General features: G+C 38.5%; 1 protein-coding gene across 2 annotated transcripts in view; it reads left to right on the top strand.

Annotated features, from left to right (window-relative positions):
* The window catches only part of ryr3 (ryanodine receptor 3), a 147,486-nt gene that overhangs the window by 120,182 nt on the left and 1,313 nt on the right, over positions 1 to 25,991 (top strand). For both annotated transcript variants that reach the window (XM_059356626.1, XM_059356625.1), the window contains 33 exons: positions 1,376 to 1,543; positions 2,846 to 2,905; positions 3,009 to 3,143; positions 4,400 to 4,512; positions 6,639 to 6,735; positions 7,759 to 7,871; positions 8,151 to 8,202; positions 8,292 to 8,348; positions 8,593 to 8,692; positions 9,486 to 9,565; positions 9,713 to 9,789; positions 9,871 to 9,944; positions 11,444 to 11,458; positions 13,261 to 13,341; positions 13,500 to 13,588; positions 13,683 to 13,811; positions 13,914 to 14,018; positions 15,234 to 15,315; positions 15,487 to 16,760; positions 16,879 to 16,931; positions 17,002 to 17,164; positions 17,301 to 17,387; positions 17,671 to 17,868; positions 17,972 to 18,102; positions 18,890 to 18,932; positions 19,319 to 19,446; positions 19,705 to 19,765; positions 20,197 to 20,343; positions 22,822 to 22,956; positions 23,740 to 23,896; positions 24,022 to 24,086; positions 25,035 to 25,135; positions 25,221 to 25,272. In XM_059356626.1, the coding sequence (XP_059212609.1) occupies positions 1,376 to 1,543; positions 2,846 to 2,905; positions 3,009 to 3,143; positions 4,400 to 4,512; positions 6,639 to 6,735; positions 7,759 to 7,871; positions 8,151 to 8,202; positions 8,292 to 8,348; positions 8,593 to 8,692; positions 9,486 to 9,565; positions 9,713 to 9,789; positions 9,871 to 9,944; positions 11,444 to 11,458; positions 13,261 to 13,341; positions 13,500 to 13,588; positions 13,683 to 13,811; positions 13,914 to 14,018; positions 15,234 to 15,315; positions 15,487 to 16,760; positions 16,879 to 16,931; positions 17,002 to 17,164; positions 17,301 to 17,387; positions 17,671 to 17,868; positions 17,972 to 18,102; positions 18,890 to 18,932; positions 19,319 to 19,446; positions 19,705 to 19,765; positions 20,197 to 20,343; positions 22,822 to 22,956; positions 23,740 to 23,896; positions 24,022 to 24,086; positions 25,035 to 25,135; positions 25,221 to 25,272 (4,422 nt within the window). The remainder of the gene's footprint in view (positions 1 to 1,375; positions 1,544 to 2,845; positions 2,906 to 3,008; positions 3,144 to 4,399; positions 4,513 to 6,638; positions 6,736 to 7,758; positions 7,872 to 8,150; positions 8,203 to 8,291; positions 8,349 to 8,592; positions 8,693 to 9,485; positions 9,566 to 9,712; positions 9,790 to 9,870; positions 9,945 to 11,443; positions 11,459 to 13,260; positions 13,342 to 13,499; positions 13,589 to 13,682; positions 13,812 to 13,913; positions 14,019 to 15,233; positions 15,316 to 15,486; positions 16,761 to 16,878; positions 16,932 to 17,001; positions 17,165 to 17,300; positions 17,388 to 17,670; positions 17,869 to 17,971; positions 18,103 to 18,889; positions 18,933 to 19,318; positions 19,447 to 19,704; positions 19,766 to 20,196; positions 20,344 to 22,821; positions 22,957 to 23,739; positions 23,897 to 24,021; positions 24,087 to 25,034; positions 25,136 to 25,220; positions 25,273 to 25,991) is intronic.

Below are 25,991 nucleotides of genomic sequence, written 5' to 3'. Positions count from 1 at the left end.
GTGTGCCCTGAGAGCAGAGTCATTGAAAAATTGGATCTCAGATTTTGTGGCTAAAATTGAACTGTAAGAGCAAAGTGTCACTTAAAATGTTAATTTTTATTGCTGGAACACAAAACAGAGTGTTTAAAAAACTGTTGAAAGCTTTTCCAGTTTTTGCTTGACAACAAAAAATAAAGGCAACAACTGAACCGTGAAATGTGCACAAAACTTTCACCTACATTCTGAGTTGTTCCTTCCATCTTCACCAAATTTTTCTGATAATTCATACACCACATAAATACAACATAAAAGCTTTATCTTGCAGTCTCTCAGTTAAAGTGATAAATAATTTATTTAAATCTGCTCCAAAAGTAATTTGTTCTTTCTTGATCCAAGCCAGAGAAAGGACCCCCGTACTGGGTTGTATGTCGACCATGTTAATGTCAATATGTAAATTTGGATTCTATTTTTATATTTTCCTACAAACTTTTTATATACAAAGACTTCCACCAAGTTTCATGAAAATCAGGTCTGCCGTTTTTCCGTAATCCAGCTGACTAACAGACAAACAAATAAATAAATCAAGCTGAAAACAACCTTGTTGCCGAAGGTTATAACAAAAGGGTAAACAAGGACAATAAATTGGTTAAAGTTAAATTAGAAACACAAAATAGGGCAAGATAAGAAAATTATCCAAAAAAACATGTTAACCCTTTATCAAGCGAAGAATTTGGTAACTTCAGTGGATATCAAAACAGCGTCCCCATGTCTCTCTTTTTGGTCGTAGAACCACATGGATTTCTTCCAGCTAATCAGCAAAGATCAGGCTACGTCACAGACAGTGACACCATGACATCTGACCAATCAGTATGATAATAATATAATAATATTAACTTTATTGACCTTGACCTCCAATTTAAAAATGAAAAATTTTGAAAAAAAATCTGCAAGAAACAGTCATACAAACAGAGTTATTCTTCAATGACTTTGCAAGTTTACTAGATTAAAGTGGCAAATCTACAAGAAAAAAAGTCGCAGATTTAAGATATTTAAAGTGGCAAATCTGCACAATAAAAGTAGCAGATTTACGAGAGAAAAAAGTGGGGGAAAACAACTTTTTTTCTCGCAGATTCACCACTTTAAATCTCATAAATCTGCAAAAAAATTTCTCGTAAATTTGCCTCTTTAATCTTGTAAACTTTTTTCTCAAAATATTACCCCCCTCCCCCAGGTCTGTATGTTTTTTTAAACATTCTGGCAGTATGTAATATCCTCCAGTATTCTCTCGGGTTAAAATTTGGAATTTGCAAGTATTTCAATGAGTGCCCTATTAAGGGTTAAAGATGTTTCTTAAGTGTACATGTTTGGAGTAAGTTTGTGTCCTGTCTCTCTGCAGTCAGGAGGCGACCAGGAGAGGAAACACAAGCGGCGCAGAGGCGAGTACTACTCCATCCAGACCTCCCTGATCGTAGCGGCCCTGAAGAAGCTGCTGCCCATCGGCCTCAACATGTGCACCCCAGGAGACCAGGAGCTCATCTCCCTCGCCAAGATACGCTACAGTCTGGTATGCTTACTGAAACAGGACCTGGTGCAAAGTTTTTTAGACCATCTTAGATTTTATATTATATTTATTTATTTGCACCATAAGAAAAGACAATTACAAAAAACAGAAATGAAACATGAATAGTAAGTGCGGGAGAGGTTAAAAAACCCTATATAGGCTTATAAAAAGCACCTCCCCAAGACATATACCAGAATTCAAAACTAAATCAACAACAACAATGAGAGAAAGCAACAACAAAAAACAACCAAAAAGAAAGCAATACAAGTGCCATTTTATAGCACACACACAAAAAAGTCAGAAATAAAAACATGGGTGTGTATAAAGGTAGATAATTGTATTTGAGTGTATGAGCACGTATAAGAGGTAATGATCCAATGACAACTATACTGGAAAAGAAACTATTAGGAGTCTTGATTTAACAGGTAAGCTTTCAGTCTGAACTTAAAATTATTGAGGGATAAAGATAATTTAACTACATGAATGTGAGAATTTCAAAGAATGGAGCCTCTGTAAGCAAAAGAAAACTGAGTATGTGTAGTGCAACAAAAAGGAAGATGATGTTTATCGGTGTGTCTCGTGTTGTAATAATGGATAATCATACTGTAGCTAACTAAACACTTTTTTAAGGATCTTTTTTTCTATAAAGGAGATCTAAATTTTGTTACACTGTCCTTATATTCATCTTAAGTTATTTAGGTCTTATAATGTGATTCACAGAGAGATAATAAAGAAGTTGGAGGTTAATCATTAGAAGTTCCTGGAGAACAACTTTCTAAATCTCCTAATAAAGATATAAGTGCCAGAGTGGTGCCTCAGGACCAGATCTAAAGAATGTAACTGTGGCTGTAGTTAAAAATAGTCACTGCAGTCTGTATAGCCTTTATTAGCATTACAGACTGCAGCATCTGTTTCATTATGTGTTAGAGATGATACAGAAGGAGTTGTCTGGATGCAAATTAAAGAGCTTTATCAACATGACATGTCTTCTTTGGTACAGTACACATTTAATGTTTATAAAAGTACTGTAGTCCAATGTGACAGCTTTATGTTGCACATAAGCACCTTTACCATTTCCATTTTAATTTTTTCCATTTATCCTTTATTTATTTCTCGAGGAATCATTGAGGGCAACCACTCATTTACAATGATGTTGAGAGTACAGAGAAAACACAAAACAGCAGAGACAAAACACATGCAAAAACATTAAAAACAGTAACAGTGAAAAGCAGAGTTATTGGTTATCATAGTTTGACTTTAATTTTATTTCTACTGCTCTGTTGTGAATACTCTTTCCCTTCATAGAAAGACACAGATGATGAGGTGAAGGAGCACTTGCGTCAGAATTTCCACCTCCAGGACAAGGTGAGATGATGTTTTGAATAGTTACAGTTCTAGCAGCAAGAGCAGCTTAAGTATTATAAGTGTAACACTGCTGTTTATTTCTTGATTTGTTATTGTGCCACAGTCTGATGACCCAGCGGTCCAGTGGCAGCTGAACCTGTATAAGGACGTGGTGGTGAAGAGCGAAGAACCCGTGAACACAGAGCACACAGTGGACCGAGTGCAGAGCATCTCAGCTGCTGTCTTCCACCTGGAGCAGGTACTAACACACATCCCATCTTCATTTATACCCACAAGTCAACAGCAAATTACAATTACCTCACAGATAAGCATCCTTGGGGTTGTTCTTCTACCAAGGTGATACATTATTAGCAACGGCGTTGGAAGATGTCTGTTATCTGTAATATGTGACACAGATACTTTCAAGTCACCAAGTAATCAAACAATCCAATGAAAACAGTCTTGATAATTGTATAGTTGTCTATGTTATGAATCAAGAGGATTTACTGTTTTTCTGTATGTGTTTTTTTTTTTTGGTATAATTTTCCCCTTTTATTTTGGATCACTTAACAGCCGCATTTCACACAGTCATCTTTTGTTCAATACTTTTACAGAAAGATCCATTCTGATTCTGATTTTCAGCTTTTAGAACACAAAAATAGAGTACGAGTTATTTTTTCATTTGAGAAAACATAAATACATGAATAAATAAATATTAAACACAAATTTAATCAAAGGAAGGGAATTTTTGGGAAACTGACATTTTCAGCCTGATGGAAAAAGTGATTATTTCCATTAGAAATATTTCATAACTCCTATCATACCAGTCCTCTGTAAATGTGGTGACTCGCTAAAGCCATTTTTATGTAATTGCTTTTCTAGCAGCTACACTCAGTACTCCAAATATGTATTATTTTTTTATATATATATATATTTTTGGCCTAAAAAGAAATTGGTCTCAATTGAAGGTATTTTGACCCAAATTGTGTTTTTCTGTGTTTCATATAATTTAAACTTGGATATTTTGGATCTAGGACTGAACAAGCAAGTAATTTGAAAAAAATGATTAAGTTGAATAGATCATGAAAATGATCAATTTGTTGCAGAAATAACTCCTTTTTTGACACAGACACCACCCATACTGACTGGAATACAGTAACCGTCACTGCACAATAAACTGCACCTTCACCTTGTTCATCTACAGCACACATATTATTGATGAACATAATGTATCACCTTCATTTACACTATATATACACATCTACTTGCACTAGTGTGCAGTTAGATCTACATTTTTTATACAATCCATACATGTGTATATTGCACTATGATTCACTTAATTACTGCTTAAGCACTTCTGGTTAGATGCTATCTGCATTTCGTTGTTTTGTACTTGTGACATGTGCAATGACAATAAAGTTGAATCAAATCTAAAAAACACACACATAGCATGTTCATTATCTCTACAGAGTTGTTCCCCACTCTGCGTGTGACTGTCATGTCTGTGTCCCTCAGGTGGAGCAGCCTCTGAGAAACAAGAAGCTGGTGTGGCATAAGCTGCTGTCCAAACAGCGTAAGCGTGCTGTGGTGGCTTGTTTCCGCATGGCTCCACTCTACAATCTACCCAGGTGTGTCTCCTTTACACCTGTCTCACGTGTGGAACAGATTTACAATGTCAATAATGTCAATAATTAATTATTGACATGAACTATTTAAAAACAATTAAGACATTGTTTTGTCTCAATCTAACCGTACATAACAAGCAATCACCAGTAGTTGTGGGGGGGTGTGGGGCATTTTTCTTCTTAAATGTGTGCCCATGTAAACCCTCCATCACCTCCCTAATGACATTCTCTCCTCTGTGTTGTTTTCTTGCATAACACTACCTCATCCTCCCTCAGATACAAAAATAATAATTACTTCCTGAATGGCTATCGGGAGGTTTGGCTGGAAAGGGCGTTCAAAGCCTCCAGCTTTGACCGCCTGTTCTCCCTGCTGACGGTAAAGTGACACTACAGGGCGAATGCTTCATCTGTTCAACCCCCCCTTCATCCACCAGGCTGTGGACCGATCTCTGCCTAGCAACCAATTGTTTCTGCACTGTTGATTCTGATTGGTCAGCTAGAATGTGCCCAGGAATTGACTGAAACAAAGTCATTTGGAAAGTGGAAACACACTGCGGCTTCAGGCCTTTGTCTCATTTCAGGTGTACCCTGAAGGAAGGAATGAAGAAAGGAGAGAAGAAGACAGACAGACAGAAATCTATTGAAAACTATTTTGACTTTCATTAGTTGGCTGCCAGGTTTACAAAAGTATGCTTGGTTCCAGTAACATACAATATAAAAGCTGTTTCATGATATTTTGCTTCCTGCTCTTATGATGATTTAGAGATGTGTTTTTTCATCTGACATTTTACCAAAGGTTGTGCAGTTTTACAACAGATCTGTGCATCTTTTTGAACAAAAAACTTTTGGATTTTTCAACCTGGAAATTATCTTTCTGTGTTTGTGTCTAAGTGACTAATAGGGGAAACAATTTTTTAAATGAGTCTACTATTGAGCGATGCCCTGCAGCGAAACAGGCTAAAACGTAATAACACCGTTGATGCAAGTCCACTTAAAGGGCTTGTTTTTGCAACTGACAGGCTCAAATTGCTATTATTAGTGTCTGACAACTTTATGAAAAAAAACGCCCTACAGAGAAATAAAATGTTTTTCTTTACCTTTCACTACACCCAATCTGTTTGTTCTTGTGTCTAACAAGTCTTGCTCAAGGAGAACTCTCATTTTTATATTTGAATCAGCCAGCAGCATTTCACACTTAACAATATCACAGAGTGAAGGGTCACAGCTCCCACATGAACACCACCTTTCTCCCGAGCTTTGCAGCCTTGCAGCAGCTGGTTCTCCCTCTCTCTCTCCTCACCCATACTTCAGTTTGTAGCAGCTCTTCATCTGTAGTATACTTTAGCTCGAATAAATACAGGCAGTCATTGAATTCAGTGACCTCTCTCTCGTTGTCAAAATCATCTAAATATATTCACCCATCACATTGAAAATCTTTTAGATAACAGCAACACTTTCGGTACTCCAACACAACAAACTCTTTTCCCTGCACTCCTCTCTCCAACTCTCATGTTTGTTTCCATCACTGTCTTTCAGCAACAAGTCAACTTTAAAGATTGCAGAACAAGACTTCCCCTTTAAACAAGACTTGGTTAGACACAATAACATACAGACCGAATCAAGAAAAAGTTTGAGAAAAACATTTTATTTTCCTGTAAAGTTCTTTCACTTACTACTGGACCACTTAAAACAAACAAGGCCCATTAGTCACTTACACAGAAAAACATGGGAATAAGGATCCAGACTGAAAAATTCTGAAGGAATAAAGTAAAAACCTGTGATGTAAATCTAATAATTGCAAGAGAGGAATTTGTTGTTGCACCAATTTGTTGTAAAACTGCATATCTCCCCCAAAGTGTGCATGCTCCTCTAATGATTTTTCCAACCTGATGGAAGTAACTGCAGTTATTTTAGACACCAAACGTGACCAGTCAGAAGAGCCAGTGGGTCCCACATTGACCAATCACCACCCTGCCTGAACTGCACTTCCTGTAACCCCTTCCTCCCCCCTACATCTCTCCTTCCTGTCTCCTCCAAAAAACTCACCAGAACCCGCCCTAATGCCACTGTACCTCCCTCCCCACTCCCCTCCATTCCTCCCCACCTCCCCTCACCTCCCCCCTCCCCAGGCATCGCGCTATCAACTTCTTCATCCCGGCCTATCAGAGACTTTGGATAGAGGCAGAGGAGTACTCCTTTGAGGAGAAGCTAGTTCAGGATCTGGCAGTAAGTACTGGGCTCGCCTTGCCCTTGCCCCACGTGCCCTGCGTTGGCACCCCTCTGCCAGTCCTGTCTGCCGAATGCTTCTTTAGCTCCGCGCCCGTCGAGCCTTGGGAGCGCGCCCGGGTGGGGACCTCGCCCAAAGCACCCAGGGGTGTGTCCCGCTCTAGGCGTGCAAAACCCTTCAAACAGAGATCCGTCAGGGGTCAGAGGCTGCATGACCAACTCAGGAGACACAGGGCCAGCTCCGGCGCTCACAGCTCTAGAAAAGCAGGCTTTGCCTTTCTGACGGCAGTGGTAAGGAGGAGGGCCTTTCTCTAGGAGTCACTAGCTGTTTGGCTGTCAGATCTGGATCCAACCCATCAGTTGTCTGTTCGCTGTACTCTGTAAGTCTGTAGTGTGAGTGTGAAGGTGACGTTACAGTACGTCCTGTGGCCGTGACGTCAGTGGCATGCTCGCGTAGTCATGTGGAGATCACATTTCATAATAGATCTTTGTAATGCAGATGTGCAGCAAATTCATCAAGACTAAAAACCATTAAATAATCAAGTACAGCCTTAGATACAGCTGCTTCTTGTTGAGGAAGATTTCTTTTAGTGTCTACAATTTTATCCGATTAGTTTGGACTCTCTGTGTAGTTGTGGTAGTCCCTCTTTGTTAGGCTCCTGTACTGTCAGGGTCATTCTTCATGTTCAAAGCCATATCACCAAATAGCTTACTGCTTGCATCTGTTTGCTGTAACATGCATGTCTTTGAAAACTGGTTCCAACTGTTCATCAAACACTCTTAACTTCCTCGCCCCTGTCCTTTCCACGGATCACCAGGATGTCACAAAAGCCTCATCTGCATGCCTGTGCTAGTTGAATGTTTCTGATTCATTTCAGTGTTTTTTGACAAATATGTGATTGGACACAATTGTGAGTTAAAGAAGATATTTAAAGGAAAATACATTTTAGGGATGAAAGGGATGATTAGTGTTCAGATTAAACATGGGCAGAGCTAACGGTTGTCACCTGTGGACTCCTGCAGAAAACCCCGATGAAAATTGTGGAGGAGGAGGAAGAGGAGGTGGCTGAGATCCAGCCAGACCCTCTCCACCAACTCATCCTCCACTTCAGCCACAACGCTCTGACAGAGAGAAGGTGAGAGGGTTAAATGACTGAATATGGGCTTGTTTTTGGCAGGCAAAGTTGGGCGATATTATGTTTAATGATGTTGCTTATTTGTGGTTTCATTTTAATATTTAAAAAGTCAATAAATCATTCCCCCATGAATGTGTTCTATCAGGTTTCTAACTTGACTCAATGCTGAAATACAGTATATATGTCCTATAGATGTTTAATTGAATGAGGATGCAGTATTTAGATATATTTATTTGTTTTTGACTTGATAGATTGTGACTTAACTTCACTTCTTTTCAGTTACTTGGAAGAAGATCCTTTGTATATCGCATATGCAGACATGATGGCAAAGGTAGTAGCCTTTAAGTTCTTTTTATGTTCAAATAATTCTGGTAGAACTTACTCAGGAAAGGCTTTGAATGTTGACCTTTGTTTCTTCAGAGCTGTGCAGAGGATGAGGAGGAAGAAGAGGATGAAGAGAAAGAAAAGACTTTTGAGGTATGCTTTCATTCAGGCAGAGGTTCTCTTACTTTATTCTTTCTGTTAGCAGAAAGTTTTGTTATGTGTGTTACAAAGCAAAGAATTCACAAGAGGTGTTTTGTGAATTTGTTCCGGTATTGACTGCTGTGTGTGTGTGTGTGTGTGTGTGTGTGTGTGTGTGTGTGTGTGTGTGTGTGTGTGTGTGTGTGTGTGTGTGTGTGTGTGTGTGTGTGTGTGTGTGTGTGTGTGTGTTGCTCCTCAGGAAAAAGAGATGGAAAAGCAGAAGATCCTGTATCAGCAGGCGAGGCTGCATGCCCGTGGGGCCGCTGAGATGGTGCTGCAAATGATCAGCGCCAGTAAAGGTAACGTTGGCCCGATTCTTTCTGCAGCTCAGTAAATAATTTGTTTTTGCTGTTTTACAAGCGTATTCAGCTGATAGCAAGTAGTTGCCTTTGTTTTTTTGACAGTTCAACCAGTTGTGTATCCTATTCTTTTTTTAATCAAGCTCCTTTTTTTAATTCAATAATTTACTTTTTAAAAAATTATCATTATTTGTATAACCTTTTTAAATTTATTTTTTCTCTCGCTTTTTTTCCAATTTAGCAATTGACTATTATTATTATTATTATTATTATTATTATTATTATTATTATTATTATTATTATTAATAATAATAATAATAATAATAATAATAATAATAATAATAATAATAATCATAGTAATAGTAATAGTTATAATACTTTCTCATTGTGTGCTGCCATTTCCTGGGCTCATCTTTTATTCATCCCCATCTTTTTTTTTCTTTCTCTCTCTTTCTCTTTCTTCTCCTTCCCTCCTATTTGTTATCTGGCCTGTATTATTGTTTGTTTCCTTGTCCTGTTTATTATTGTTTTTTCTTTTTTTTTGTTGCCTTGAATGTTCTATTAAATGGAAAATTTAATAAAAAACTGGGCGAAATACTTACGAGCCCATTTTACAGCACAGAAAGTCACAACATGTATATTTTCATAACCCAAAATATATCCTTGTCACATGGTATTTTTGTTATTTTTACAGACCATCTGTCCTGCTGCAGGGATTTTGCCTTTGTTTTCAGTCAAAAGTGCTTCTGTCCTCCATGTTGTTGACTTGCAGCTTCATTCCTTTTTTCATCAGGTCGTCTGGGCCCCATGGTGTCCTGCACCCTCAAACTGGGAATCTCCATCTTAAATGGAGGCAATGTGCAAGTTCAGCAGGTCAGATTGTGCAGCTCAAATATCCAGCAATATGTTCTATAACTTCATGTCCTATTAACTGTATCATTTTCCATCTATCCATATACACACATACACACGATATTCTGAGACAGCTGGATGTTTAATGCCTTTTATTTCTCATCCCAGAAAATGCTTGATTACCTGAAAGAGAAAAGAGATGCAGGCTTTTTCAAGAGTCTCTCAGGACTGATGCAGTCCTGCAGGTACTGTTAGATTATCTATACCGCAGAAAAGAACTTCTGTGCTGAAGTGCTGCTGTTTTACTTCTGAGTTTCTTTCCCTAGTGTCTTGGACTTGAATGCATTTGAGAGGCAGAACAAAGCAGAAGGACTTGGCATGGTGACAGAAGAAGGTTCAAGTAAGTTAAGAGAAGTTTTATTATTAGATGGGCTGTTTGATCAACCCGTTTTCTCTTCCTTAATGTTCCGAGCATCACATTTTTTGAAACAGTTATTTCTTTAAGTTTAGTAGTTTCCTGCTGTTGAAGCACCTGTTTTTACTCTTGACCACAAAACAACAAAACAATCCCTTTCCCTTCACTAAACTAATGCTGAACCATGACAACTGTATAACCTCAGTGTCCTTTCGTTAATGTTAATTCCTAATTAGTTGTTTCTGTTTGGCCCTCGTAGATGAAACAATCAAAATTACATTGCGATCAATGTGAATTTTGATCAACCCTTGAGCCTCACTTTAGAATAGTTGAGCTGATGTCTATAGAGGACAAAGACTCAAAAAACTGTCCCAATACTATATATTATTTTCCACTTTAACTGAGTTGAATGTCTTAGACATCAGTCTTGATCATCATTACAAAACATTCATTTAAAAAAAATGTAACCCTTTAAATACCACATTGTTTACATTATGCCTCTGTTGTTTTTTGTTAAAAAATAAATAAACAACAAAAACTTTATTATTTTCTATTTTCTGTATACTAATTTCTAGGGGTTTCATTTATGTCAGTGATAATCAACAGCAATGATTTTACTGCATTTTTATTTTTTGTTTTGTCAAAATAAAAAATAAAAAACTCCCTTTCTGCAGACTGCTGTAAAAATACGTTATGAACATCTTTCCTGAATATTACCAACAAATAATGAATCATTTTTAATATCTTAACCCTTTAAGTGGTAGTTTGTTGACACAATACCCCTATTATGAAGAAAAAAAATGTCAAATTTAAACATCCCTAGTGAGGCACAAGGGTTAAAATAACTAGTTTGTTGCCTGCGCTACAGTCTTGAAGTCACTGAAGTCGTCAGTGTGTTGTCTTTTACATCTTCTTTTACAGTATAGAGAAGAGGCGTGAGTTTTAACTATATTACTGGCCTGTGTAATGTGCAGTATGATAATAATATAATGCCTCTCTCTGTTGACCTCTATGCTGATATCGTCAGTTCAGACGTCTGAGAGTGGCTGTTAACGGTACACAACTTCTTTTCGAGGACATGGTCCAGCATTAAAACAAATGCCCCTCCAACTTTCAACACAAACACTCTTCACTTGACGCTTTTCACCTCAAACTATGTCCGTCTTTTCATCATTCAGTCCTCCGCTAAACATTTCCACCGAGTTCTGTGTTTTAACAATCCACTGTTACTACTCGTGTCTTTGTTACTGTTATGAATTTTTTACCATGACTGAACTCTTATTTGGTCCTCATCTCGTTGGATAGAACATAGACACAACCCAGGCCTATGATTTCCCCCCTCGTCTAAAACTATTCTTTTTAACTGCATGACTTAGTGGATATATTCATAATTCTTTGTATTGTAACTCGATGTCCTCTCTTTTTGCTTATGTCTTCGTGTATTGTTTGTCTCCTGTCATTTAAAAAAAAAACATCGATGGCAGTCCACACTCAGCGGGGTAAATAGCAAATTTAGATCATCCTGATATGGCTATGCTTCCACCCTGAATGTCTCCTCCATATCTGTGGTCCATACTCCCTGCTTTATTTGGTTCCCAGCCTCTCCCTCCTCCAGATGTCTGAAGGGACAAACCGTGCATGCAGAGTGTACACAAAAAGAACCCATTGCTTGTCCTTTTGTGTGTTATTTGTTCCCATTCCTTACATGTTAACATTTACTAATGCAAATCCTATTACTGATGCTCAAATCTGTTGTTCTAAGGCTATCAGTGCCTCCTCCCAAGGGTTTGACTGACTCCTCCACAGCCTAAGCAAAGCTTTTTCTTGCTTTGGATTTGGGGCCTATTTCACAAAGCTGGTTTCCATACAGATGTCTAACTTTCACATGGTTTTTATCTGCTCACAGAAATGTATGTGTGCTCATTTTGTTTAGCTCTGTTGACTGGATTATCTAGTTGATTTTTAAAGCGAATTTATGTAACCACGTCCAGTGTTTCCCCTATATCAACTGTCCCGGAGGGGTACGTTTGTAAGTTAGGTATGTACAGTGCTTAACAGATTTATGCCACAGCTGTCCTAAATTTACAGCATAAGTAATTTATAAAATATTGTTTTATGTTTCTGTAATGGTTAATACACCAGTATGTAGAAACTCTTTAACCGAAAATATATTTTAATTGCTAAAATATAATAATTATTATTATTATTATTATTATTATTGTTATCCATGAATTTTCATGAATTTTCAATTTTCAATTATGCTGTTTTACAACAAAAAAAGGAAAAATAGTAAAGCACATTATTTCTTGATTAAGATGTCAAATTATAGTTATTTGATTGCATTCCTGAACAGAAAAAATATTTTTAGTGGTTGAATGTTCTGCTTGATTAATTTCTGATTTCTCAGAGAAGCTGGTATAAAAAGGTGAATTATAACAATTTAGTTTTAAACAAGCCTTTAAAAGATTTATAAAATATATTTATTTTTTCTCATTTTTATGACAGGTGGTCTGATAAATGTGTTAAGCGCTTTATATAGACATTAAAAATATAGTTGTTTCGAGGTTTAAATGTATCTGTGTTGTCAGGATTTTCCTTTTCCTGCAACCAAATTTACCTTACTGGTAATATAATCCGATTAATCTAATTTCCATATATGTATTTTGTATATAGTCTGTGTTAACACCCAAGTATTCTGGGCCGTTTTAATGTATTTACCGTAAAGGTCAGAATGCGGGGGGCACTCCAACTTTAGCAACTTGGTCAACTCTCTTTCAAAGAACTTAAATGTTGCTAACTGCTTAGGTTTATTGTCAGACAGTGTGGGAATCTTGAAATGCATCTATTAAAAGATTGTCTAATAAAAGAATATAAATAACTATATATTTATTGATTTTAGAAATGTATCTATTGTAGAAATTCATAAATGACCAATATAATGTTAAGGGGAAACACTGATGTCTGTCTGCTTTATTTGTTTTTTTAAATGACACCTTCATCAGGCTTAATCCTGGCCTACATGTGAAAGTTATCAGGCTTCCTCCAGCTTATGGAAATGTCCTAGTGTTCCACTGTTTAATACAAGAGCATTTTTACAAAAAAAATACTTTGGATTCAGTTTCGAACCTGCAATCTAAAGGCCCTGGACTTCAAACATGTTTTGAACATGAAACCTGCCCTGCTTGCCTCATTTATTGCTTCTGAGGGGGTTTCACATATTCTAAGACTTTAAATAAATAAATACTTTGATTATTTCATGTACATTCTCAATTTTGGTCACCAATATGTATTTTCTTTTAAGGTTCAAAGGTGCTGCAGAATGATGAGTTTACAAAAGATCTGTTCCGGTTTTTGCAACTTCTGTGCGAGGGCCACAATGGAGGTGAGGTCGGACTTGTGTTTAATTTATAGTCATGTATCTTCATCGTAGACTGGAGCATTGTTCTGTTGGTGTAAGTTGTTTCTTCACTGCAACACGAGGGCACAATGATCCGTAACAGGCGGAAAGTACATGGACGAGAAAAAGTCTCTTTCTGTTAGATTTCCAGAACTTCCTGAGAACCCAAACTGGGAACACAACCACAGTCAACATCATTATCAGCACTGTGGACTATCTGCTCCGTCTTCAGGTGTGTGGAACAAAAATATAAAGCCGCAAAATGCTCTCAAACAATTACTCGCGCCACCATTTTCATTGTCCATCAATGTGATCGTGCTCTCTAGGAATCTATCAGTGACTTCTACTGGTACTACTCCGGAAAAGATGTCATTGATGAGACTGGAAAACTCAACTTCTCCAAAGCTTTATCTGTCGCCAAACAGATATTCAACTCACTGACTGAGTATATTCAGGTAAGATGCTGAAGCTTCAGTCAACACTGTTGAGTCCACAATGTAAAAACATAAATTACTTTCATCAAAGATCTTTTTCTCCTCTCTCTTTTATTCTCACAGGGCCCGTGCATTGGGAACCAGCAGAGTTTAGCTCACAGCAGACTGTGGGATGCAGTTGTGGGCTTCTTGCATGTATTTGCCAACATGCAAATGAAGCTCTCTCAGGTACAATAAACCTTGTTTATCATTATTATTTTATTGTTTAACCTTGTTTTTCTACTCTTAAAACATCTCGTTTTCAAAAATATACATTTTCGACTTCAGCTCTCATTGTTGAATTGAAACAAGCACATATGTCATGTGACACAGTGTTTGTTGAAATATTTAATTTTATAAATTTTATAACCATTTTTACCAGAGTCTACATCGCATAGCATACATAGCAGCGATTCCCAACCTATTCTGGCTTTGGACCCTTTAAAATAAGACAAAGTCTGCTTGTCTACGACCCCTCATCATCACAGGCTACACTCTCAATCTGGACCTGAGCTGTAAGGATGGTTTTAATTTTAAGGCTTTTAGGAGGACTGAAGAGGTAAAGTTTATCAGTATTTGACAAGAAAAAGGCAAAGGGGAGTGACAAGAAACAGAAGTGCTCTTTCCTTTGTTACTCCTCTACTCATCTCATCTAAAATATATCTTGGTACCCCTTGAAGTGTCCTGACGTGCAGGTTGGGAAACGCTGCGTTCCGATTTACATCTCAAACCAGATCTTATGGTCTGACAGTCCACAAGGATGTTTGCAAGTGAGTTTAGATTGGATTTCTATCCAGCCATCACCAATCTACGTGCATGGGCTGCTGTGATAACAACGAAGGCGTCCGTAACAATGTAGCTACAATGTTGATGCAGGTATCCAACGCCGAAGCATGACAAATGGAAACCTATCGTTTCTCCCGTCAACAATCGCACTTTTGTGTCATGGTGCAGACGATTTATTCCAACTTCTGTCCATTGTCCTTCCTGTCCTCCTTAGAGCTGTGTTAGTAACAGCATGGATTCTTTCAGCACCTCCGTCACTTGGACTTTACGTTGTCGTTGTGTTTCACGTTGCAAGTGTTGTAAGAGACTTTGAAATCGGATTTGAGCGCCTGGAGTTAGATGCACACCTCTGAATTTCATGTGTTTTTTTGTTGTTCTTATCAAATTAATCTGGATATGCCAACAAAAAGATTTGGGCTGTCAGTCTGAACAAGGCTAAAACTACAACACATTGATCATTTTGTATTTTTTTTACATAACTTTATTCAGCCTCTATTTAAGGATTATCTTACTTGGATAACACATTGCTGATAGGTGAACTCTTTGAGTCTAAACAGCTTTGGTTTGTTCTTACCCTCAGAGAAAAGCTTTAACAAAAAGACTCTTATCTCCTTGTAGGACGCCAGTCAGATTGAGCTGCTGAAGGAGCTGATGGATTTACAGAAGGACATGGTTGTCATGTTGCTGTCTCTGCTAGAGGGTAAGAGCCTGAGGCTGTCAGCCGCTGTCAAAGACATGACAAAAGACAGAAAATCTGTTGACTGAACATCTCAAAATATCTGTAACACAAACACACAATTCTACTACACGTCTTTATTGTTTCTCAGTCATGTAGTAGCCTGCATAACGCATTGTGTTTGTCTGAAATCAGGTAATGTGGTGAATGGTACGATTGGTAAGCAGATGGTTGACACCCTGGTGGAGTCTTCTAGCAATGTGGAGATGATCCTCAAGTTCTTCGATATGTTCCTCAAACTGAAGGACCTGACGTCCTCCGACAGCTTCAAAGAGTACGATCCCGAGTTTAAAGGCATGATTTCGAAGAAGGAGTTCCAGAAGTCGATGGAGAGCCAGATGCAGTACAACCAGTCTGAGATTGAGTTCCTGCTCTCGTGTGCAGAGGCCGACGAGAACGACATGTTCAATTACAAGGAGTTTGTGGAGCGTTTCCACGAGCCGGCCAAAGATATCGGCTTCAACGTGGCGGTGCTGCTGACCAACCTGTCTGAACACATGCCACACGACACCAGGCTCACCACTTTCTTGGACCTGGCGGAGAGCGTGCTCAGCTACTTCGAGCCTTATCTGGGTCGCATTGAAATCATGGGCAGCGCAAAGAGGATCGAGCGGGTGTACTTCGAGATCAGCGAGTCGAGCCGCGAGCAGTGGGAGAAGCCGCAGGTCAAGGAGTCCAAGCGTCAGTTCATCTTTGATGTGGTCAACGAGGGCACGGAGAGCGAGAAGATGGAGATGTTTGTGAATTTCTGCGAGGACACCATTTTTGAGATGCAGCTGGCCTCACAGATCTCCGAGCCAGATGTGGTTGAACAGCCTGAGGAGGAGGAAGAGGAGGACGGGGACGAGCAGGCCGGAGAGGAAGAAGGCGGCCAGGAGTCCGCCTCAGCTTTCACCACCGCATGCCGCGCGGTCAAGAAGAAGTTCGCCCACGTGCGCGAAGTCTTGTCTATCAAAAGCGTGCGCAAGCAGTTCAAGAAAATCAAGAAGCTGAGCATCAGGGAGATCATCACCGGCTTCTTCTCCTTCTTCTGGATGCTCTTCACCGGCTTCTTCAAGGGAATCTACGGCCTCATCTTTGGGTTCTTCCACGTCATCTGGTCCTCCATGTTTGGCGGTGGCCTTGTTGAGGGAGCCAAGAACATAAAGGTGACGGACATCCTCGGAAACATGCCTGACCCGACCCAGTTTGGTATTCACGGAGATGTGATTGAAGGGGAGAAAGTAGAGGCCATAGAGTCCTCGGGAAGCTTGGACACAGCCATGGCGCCGGCTGGAGACATAGCAGAGGTCGACGCCATGTTGGAGCTGCTGTCGATGCCAAAGAGGGAAGGAGGAAAACACGTGGAGCCGGGCCTGGGCGATGTGTCCGAGTTGACTGCAGAGACGTCCAGTGCTGATCACAAGAAGGTTTGCAACTCAGTAACTTCATGTTAGTGATGAATGATTTTAAACTGTAGAAGTCTGTTTTTCATTATAACTTCCATTCAGTCTCTCAACTCATGAAAACATGTCGCTCTTCTTGCAGAAAGCTGCTGCCAAGCCCGCCGAAACCACCGAGAGCGAACCAGAGAAAGCAGAGTGAGTAAAATGAAGTGAGAGGAAAATTAATTGTCATCGTTCAAAATAAAACAAACTGTTTTGAATACAGCACAGAGAACCAGGAGAAGGAGGACAAGCCAAAGGAGGAGGAGGCCAAGGAGCCAGTGGCAGAGGAGAAGCCCAAGACCAGGCCGAGTCAGCTGAAGGAGGCGTCGCCCAGCTTCATGTTGACTATCTTTGCCTTCCTGGACGTTTATAGGACCAAGATGCTGGTGAGCTCTCACACTACTTATGCTTCATAAAGCTTTTTTCTTCAATATTGTTTGGTTCAGTACTCATTCCTTTGGATAGGTCATTACAAAGCAGTCAGCTGTTGATCTCACCTTTCATTAAACTTTTCTCCTACAGAACTACCTGGCTCGTAACTTCTACAACCTGCGTTTCCTGGCTCTGTTTGTGTGTTTTGCCATCAACTTCATTCTTCTCTTCTACAAGGTAACTCAAGTCAAGTTTCAACAGAATTTTTCAGAAAGTCAGAAACGCAAACCAAACATTTAATTTGATTTATACAGATGTATCATTACCTGAACACTTTAATTTCACTGTGATTATCACTAACAATCCCAGCAAGCATTTTAGTTAAATTAAAGGATGGAGAGTTAAACCAAAACAAACTACTAACTAAAATATTTTTACACTACAAGTTCCTTACAAAGTCAGAATGTAATCAGAGTAATGGGTTTCATTGCACGTGTGGTATATTCTCTTTGATCTTTAGGTCACTGGTGAAACTGAAGAGGAAGATGAAGAAAACTCCTGGGATGGCGGTGAAGAAGACGATGAAGACACACTGTTCGACATGGATGAGTTTGTCCTGCAGGAGAGCAGCGGCTACATGTTACCAACGCTTCGCTTCCTGGCTGTATTCCACACTGTCATCTCACTCGTCTGTCTGGTCGGGTACTACTGTCTGAAGGTGGAGTTATTCATGATACTATTACGGCCCGTATGATTTCTTTGCAGATGATACCATTGTGTCAGTTTCTGTTTTTTTACCCAACTTAATATTTTGCCTCTAGGTTCCTCTGGTGGTGTTCAAGAGGGAGAAGGAGATCGCCAGGAAGCTTGAGTTTGACGGACTCTACATCACCGAGCAGCCGTCTGACGATGACATCAAGGGCCAATGGGATCGACTCGTCATCAACACACCGTGAGTCACTGGACTCGTTCACATGTGGCATTAACTTAAGTTTCAAATCTGGGTCCTTTTATTGATTTATATGGCTCATTTAACTTGTCTTTGTAAAGAAAATCTTCTCACCTACAGAGAGTTTTTTAACACAAAACACTTTCTCTAGTTAGTGATGATAAACACCTCATCCTGCTAGTCCCAGTATCCTTTAGTATCATAAAAATGTATTTATTTACATTGGTGATCAGCATGAGAAGGTTCAGAGAAATGACCAGGGACTCATTTTGGGACTGCAGGTTTCAGGCCTCAGACCAGCACACTTTAGTTAGGGAATCATTAGTTGATTCTTACAAAATAATCAACAGCAAAAAAGAATTGCTTAGCTGTTTCAACATTTGTAGGTTCCAGCTTCTCCGTTGTGAGATTGTGCAGCTTTCATTTTTATCATCATCAACTTTTCTTCATATAATAATAAACTGCATCCTTTTGGCTGTTGTTTGGACAGCTAAAATGTACAGTACAGTACATTGGACAAAGCACATTCTGTTGGAAATTATGGGGGCGTTTTGTCCTTATTTTCCGACATTTTATTAAATAAACAATTATTACTAATTATTTTAAAACATGAGCAGCCTAATCAATACAGAAAATAATCAACAATCCCAGCTGAGACATTTTGTGTGCAGTACAATATGTATCAGACTTTTTGAGGGAATTCTATCAAACTTTTCTAAAAGTTCTATTTGATCAAACTAGTTGTATTCCCACAGCTGAGACTCATGTCTGCTTTCTTTCACTTTTACAGATCTTTCCCCAGCAACTACTGGGACAAGTTTATCAAGCGCAAGGTGAGTGTGTAAGAAGAATTCCAGGTCAATGTTAAAACACTGTGAGCTGAACAAGTAACCAGATATGTAGTAATATTGTATCTGTCTCTGTGAAATCCTGTTGAGTTGATTTTCATGCCCAAACCTTCAAATTGGATAAGATTTTGTTCAAAATAATCCACATCAGATGATTAATGTTATTTTTTATGGTTGTAAACATGTTATGTGACCTTAATATTTATAGTTGTTATACATTATCTGACATACTAACTATTGAAATCATAGTAACCAGAAACTCTGCCTAATTTTTTGTGGTTGACCCTGGAACATTGTGTTTCTGCATCGTTTCTTAAAGTCCTGACTCACAGTTTACTGTTAAGTGAGCGAGCCTCCCTCTGTATGTGTAGGTGATCAACAAATACGGAGACCTGTATGGAGCTGAACGCATCGCTGAGCTGTTAGGCCTGGACAAGAACGCTCTGGACTTTGACCCCACAGTGGAGACAGTAGAGAAGGAAGCTTCCCTGGTCTCCTGGTGAGATACACAGAAGTTTCATCTCTCATGGTGTTTTATAAAAAAAAAATGTATTGAAAGGGATTTTAAATTAAGGCCTGAGAATCTGAAATAGCATGAATGAAATGTCTTTTATTCTAAACATTTAAAAAATGTAAAGAAAAACTGACAATCTTATAATGCTCATGCATCAATGTGGTTTATATTTTTTTATGCTTGCATGTTAGTTATACAGCAACAACACTACTATGATTCAACATATTGCCTTCTCGTTGGCAGGCTGAGCTCCATTGATACAAAGTACCACATCTGGAAAATGGGCGTTGTTCTGACTGACAATGTAGGTTGTGTTTTTTTTTTGTTGTTGTTTTTTTAATGCACTGTGGGGAAAATAAAGTTGTTGTTTTTTTTGTTTTTTTAAAGCTCTAAAAAGGTTTGACTTATGATAAAGGTTAAGTTTATTTTGTAATGCATTTAATCATTTTCTAAATTAGTTTCCATAGTATTACTATATAAGTAGAACAATATACAACATTAACCTTTAGGTCAACTGAAGACACGTTTAGTTAAATACAGTAAAGAAGTTGGGCTGATATTTCAAAGGATTTAAAAGTTTCATTTGTTATTTGTGTAGTGAAATGCAGGGTGTTATAGTGCTAAGAGACTAGTGGTCAATTCAAATAGACCAGAGCAATGCAAATATATTTTAAATGCTTCATCAGAGATATTATTTGTCATTTGTCACTAATGCAAAGCCTTTTTGTCCTACAGTACTTTTTGTATCTGATCTGGTACGCCACCATGTCCATTTTCGGACACTTCAACAACTTCTTCTTTGCTGCCCATCTGCTGGACATTGCAATGGGCTTCAAGACTCTTCGCACCATCCTGTCTTCTGTCACTCACAACGGCAAGCAGGTACGTAGTTCAACCAGCAGAGGGAGCCAGAGGACAGATAAGAAGATAAACTATAATCACGCCACACTCACGTGGCAGAGCAGCTTTTTCCTTTAACTTCCTTTTTCCTTTTCCTGAGCTTCTGCATAGAACTAGAAGGCCCTGAAAATTAAGCTAAAATGTTTTTTGGGGGGTTTGGATTGTTAAGAAGAATATGGAGAAATATTCAGCGACTTTCTGGACACGTAGAAGATACTTGTTTCTGCATTTAATCTGTATGAACATGTGGTCCATGATAGATATTAGGGACAAAACAAAGAGCAACGTGATTCATATTTTACACCGAGATAATCAAATCAAGATATTATCTTCTGGGAGAAAAAAGATGGAGCCTTATAATAGAAACTGTATGTCTGTGGAGATTCATAGTCCTCCAGCTCACAGGATATTGAGAAATAAACGTCATGAGAAATAGATTAATGGAATTAAATAGAAATTAATTATTAAGAAAAAGGCAGCAGTACTTGCTGTTTGCCTCTTGGATAAGTGGAGTTGAGGTCATTTACACCTTATTACACAGAGATGTTGTGAGAAACTTTGCATCTAGTTTCTTTCCAAGTTTTCAAACATTTTAAGACAACAAAGATTTGGATATTCTTCTCACTGTTGCTGCTGATATGTTGCAATAAAGCTGAGACCAGTAATTCCCAACCAGGGGTACTTGGAAAGATTGTAGAAGAGGTCAACTGGTTACTTTTAATTTATAAAGTCCTGATAGTAGTGATAGGACGGAGTGTGCCGAGGCTTCGGAGCATGTGTAGAGAAATCCAGTAAGTCTTTTATGAAGTGCGTGTCGAGGCTTGTTTCTTTAAGGGACAGTGACGGAACTGATGACGTTTGAAGCCTCGCTGGTTCAGGGAATGGTTTGAGTGTTGGTGTCAGGTTGGTGTGATATATGAACAATATATAATACACAATGGATCCCTGCAAAATTGAGTCCAAGCACAGTGGCAAAAATATTCTTTCTTAATAAAAATGAATAAAGTCATCATCATTATTATCATCATCATCATCATCATCATCATCATCATCCCAGTATTCATCAGCACAATCACTGTCTAATCTTTGGAAAACACTGCAACAGTTTTAACATAAACATCTCATGTCCTATTGGATTTATTCAGAATTGTTTGAAATCATACTGACACGTTTTTGTTGTTGTTTTTTTTACATTAATAGACTCTTCCATGACCCATAAGTTTATCAAAAACAGATTGAATGAATGAACCACATAAAATCAAATTAAATTGTTCTTGGCAGTGATTATTCTGATGCTGACACTGTTGCAGACAGACAAGAGGCCACAAATAGTTGAAATGACAATTAAGGTTTTGACCAGCAGGAGGTTTGTGAGCACATGAAGCCTTGAGAAATCAACCTTTTTTAACCAAATAGAAGAAAAGCTTTAAGGCTTCATGGAGCTTCATCTGGCCATCACTACTTGATAGGCAACATGCCACCATACCTCAGCACTTTATTAAACTGGTCACATAGTAATTATCCAACACGCTCTAGTGATGCTTAATGCTCAATGTTCCCTGGACAAATACTGAATTTGGAAAAACTCCTCAGTTTTTCTGCTGCATCTACTGGAACATCTTGCAACATTCCCTCAAACTCAACACAATTATAACTATGGGCCAGTTTAAAACTATCATAATCAACAGCTCTGCCTTTCACTGTAACTGTTTTTAATATTTTCAAGTGTCTGTGCTGTTCGTTCTTCATTGTGTTTTCTCTGTGCTCTCAACATCATTGTAAATGAGAAATAAATAAAGGATAAATGAAAAATGAAATGAACTAAGTCTGAACAGTTAGTGTAATATTTTGAGAGGCTGAAATAATAGTTCGCTGAGAGTTAATGGTTAAAATAGGTAGCCAAACAAAATGGATAAACTGCTTTAAGAGCCTGAATTGTTGGACAAACAGTTGAAATAGTTCGGTTAAAGTAACAGATTAGAGGTGAAACGTTTAACTTCTGTCGAAGTTGGGAATCAGACAGTGGTTTACACTATTATTATACAGTTCAGGCAGCAGCAGCAGCATGTTTATTTAAAAAGCAGAATAACTAGTAAGTTTCAGGTCACTGATTGGGCATAAAGAAGTTCTGCAATGGCATTAATTAGATTTAGTGAATTGCAGAAAGCCTCTGAATTCTAATGAAAGCCGTTTTGAAGTCCTTGATTCAGCTGTAGAGGCCTCGAAAATACTGCACTTCTTTTGTGCTCCACGTTCCCTATTAATGAAACCTGCACTGACGCTGTCAAGTTGATTCAGTTCTCTTGACAAAAGCCACAAAGATAATTCTCATTTAAACAAGAAAAGGTGCTGCTGCCCCCTCAACACTCAGCTCACATTGTTACCGGGAGAAATAAAGGTCAAATGAAATGTTTTAGTGCTTGTAAGTTTCATGTTTTAATGAACTTTCTCTGCTTGCAGCTTGTGCTGACTGTGGGTCTGCTGGCCGTGGTCGTCTATCTCTACACCGTGGTGGCCTTCAACTTCTTCAGGAAGTTCTACAATAAGAGTGAGGATGAAGACGAGCCGGACATGAAGTGTGACGACATGATGACGGTACGCCTGGCCTCCTCTGATACTTAGTGTAGCTGTATCTGCAAAGTTTGTCACTAGAGGAGTTTCACATCCCTCCACTGAAGGTAGTCTGTCTTTGTAGCATTGCACCAAATTCATGCACCTTAGTCTGCCACAAACACCTTAAAATGTTAATTTAGATGTTTTAAAAGAAATGTTAAACTAAATATTAATCAAAGCAGACTATTTTTACATTTGCATTTCCAAAAACTGTAAATTAAAAAAAAAAAGTGTGGATATAGAAAGTGGCTTTCCAAGGCTGCAGCCTTCGACAAGTTTGGAGTTGAAAAAGGTTCATTTTATTTTGAATAAACCTGCCTGCTGACCTTCATCTTGGTATGAAAGCAGGTGTTGGCGATTAGAAAAGCAGAAAAAAAATGTAATAAGTAAACTTTGTACATTCATTTCAAAAGTGTAATCGTGAATAACTGGCAAATGAAAACATCTATTCACTGCACAACAGACAGGGGTTATTAAATTTTATATATATATATTAAATATTTTCTCCCTCTAAATTTCTCAGGAGAAATGTTATTTTTCTTAACTTCTTATGAGACATGTTTTGCTTCTTCAGGCTTTGTGCTTTTTGTCTTCTTAGTTACACAATTAACCCTTTTATTGTTTGAATGAAGGTTGAAAGAATGAAGGACGATAAATCTTTATTTTCCATCCCTACCTACCACAGAAGGAAATACAGCTGCCTTTAACACTCTTCAGCTCACTGTGAAGCTGTAAGTTACTTTCCTGTTTTTTTCTTCTTGGCAGTGCTATTTGTTCCACATGTACGTGGGTGTGAGAGCTGGAGGTGGTATCGGAGACGAGCTGGAGGACCCAGCTGGAGACCCCTACGAGCTCTACCGCATCCTGTTTGACATCACCTTCTTCTTCTTTGTCATCGTCATCCTGCTGGCCATCATTCAGGGTACACAAGCTTTCACTCTGCCCTCTCATTTCTCCATGTTCTGCATCCTCAAGCATACATGTAACTAAAAGAGGTGTTTTAAGATAAATCATGCTCAGTACTGTGACCACCTGTTCCTCCTTCAGGTTTGATCATTGATGCCTTTGGTGAGCTGAGAGACCAGCAGGAGCAGGTGAAGGAGGACATGGAGGTGAGGCCCAGACACAAACATTACCTCCTAATACACACAAAGTTCTCTTCAGTTAGTCATATGCAGATGCAGATATGTGGAGGAAATACTGACAGTAAGGGGTCCCATATGGTTCAGTTCAAACAATCCAACTGTGACGTGTTTTGGCTGGTGTGAAAGCTGTTAATAGAGCTGACCAAATACAGGATTTTACTACAGTAGTAATAATAATAATACAATAATATATTCTGAGTGTGTCCATTCTGCATAACAAGTAATTTTACTTTTACAGCAAATTTGAATGTAGGAGTTTTGCTTGTAGTAGAGTCCTTTCACAGTGTAGTGTTAGTACTTTTACTTTAGTACTTCTTCCAACACTGGTGATGAGAGCAGCAGTAGTAGTAGTAGAAACCGTAGTGGTGGTAGTAGTAGTAGTAGTAGTAGAAACTGTGGTAGTAGTAGAAACCGTAGTAGAAACTCTGGTAGTAGTAGTAGTAGTAGAAACCGTAGTGGTAGTAGTAGTGGTAGAAACTGTGGTGGTGGTAGTAGTAGTAGTAGAAACCGTGGTGGTAGTAGTAGTAGTAGTAGAAACCGTGGTGGTAGTAGTAGTAGTAGTAGAAACCGTGGTAGTAGTAGTAGTAGTAGTGGTAGAAACTGTGGTGGTAGTAGTAGTAGTAGAAACTGTGTTGGTAGCAGTAGTAGTAGAGGCAGCAGTAGTAGTAGTAGAAACAGTGGTAGTAGTAGCAACAGTGGTGTTAGTAGTAGTAGTAAAAACCGTGGTGGTAGTAGTAGTAGTAGCAGCATGTCAAAAAATTGCATAGCAATGTTTCTCTCACAAATATGCACTACAGTAGTTCAGCACATAGGATTTCTTATTGTATTTATTTATTTATTTTTTGCTCCAGAATCTGACCTTCTGTGGCATTCTATTAAAAACATCCTTTCTTTTCTGTTTTTTTCCTCTTTCAGACCAAATGCTTCATCTGTGGCATTGGAAACGACTACTTTGACCGGACACCTCACGGGTTTGAAACCCACACCTTACAAGAGCACAACCTAGCTAACTACCTGTGAGTGAAGCAGCAAAACAAAAAATCAATTTCTGATTTACAATGTGGACATTTTTCACACCACTCATGTTGCTTTTGTGTGCAGGTTCTTCCTGATGTACCTGATTAACAAGGACGAGACTGAACACACGGGTCAGGTATGTGACGAGTTTCAAAACCTATAGTTTTGCTTCACTTCTCTGCAGCATTTTCTTCTGTGAGATATCATGTGTCTGATCAATCTTAAGACAGCAAAGAAAGGTTACAGAAACTTCAGTAGGTTTTACTTGTGCAACAATTCAACCCACTTGTTTATGTTGCATAAGTACAGCTTAGCAGGAGGAAGAAGCAATGCGTGGGTTCACTTTGACTTTTTTGATATTAACTTGTTATTGTCGTGCACCTGAGATTCAAGTTGTTTTTATTTGATGTGGATGCACTGTTCTTATGTCAAGAATTTAGCAGAAGGAAAGTGCTTTGCTGCAGCTCCTTCAGGCTGCAAAAAGGACCAACTTCAGCTGCTTGCAGAGAATAAACATAAAGCTTTAATGTTGTGATACTACTAAGTTACTAGATGTTACTGCAGAAAATATGACACTATATTATGACATTTTTCATGAAATTTTGAAGACATACTATAATATGACATTTTTTATGACATACTATACTATGACAATTTTTATTTCACTATTTTTGGACCAACTATAGTACTACATGTATCAGCAGAGTATAATTGGGCCATTTCTAGCATGCTATAGTATATATATGGCTATAGTAGGCTTTTTCTTGAGGGGGTTATTTTTGGACATCCCATAATATGGTGTTTTTCTGTCATTTCTGCCCATATTATGCTCTAATATGTATCAACAGACTATAC

Source organism: Centropristis striata, chromosome 18 (assembly GCF_030273125.1).
Source record: "Centropristis striata isolate RG_2023a ecotype Rhode Island chromosome 18, C.striata_1.0, whole genome shotgun sequence".
NCBI lineage: Eukaryota > Metazoa > Chordata > Actinopteri > Perciformes > Serranidae > Centropristis > Centropristis striata.
The sequence above is the reverse complement of the archived record's forward strand: the minus strand, read 5'-3'. Positions and strand labels throughout refer to the sequence as shown.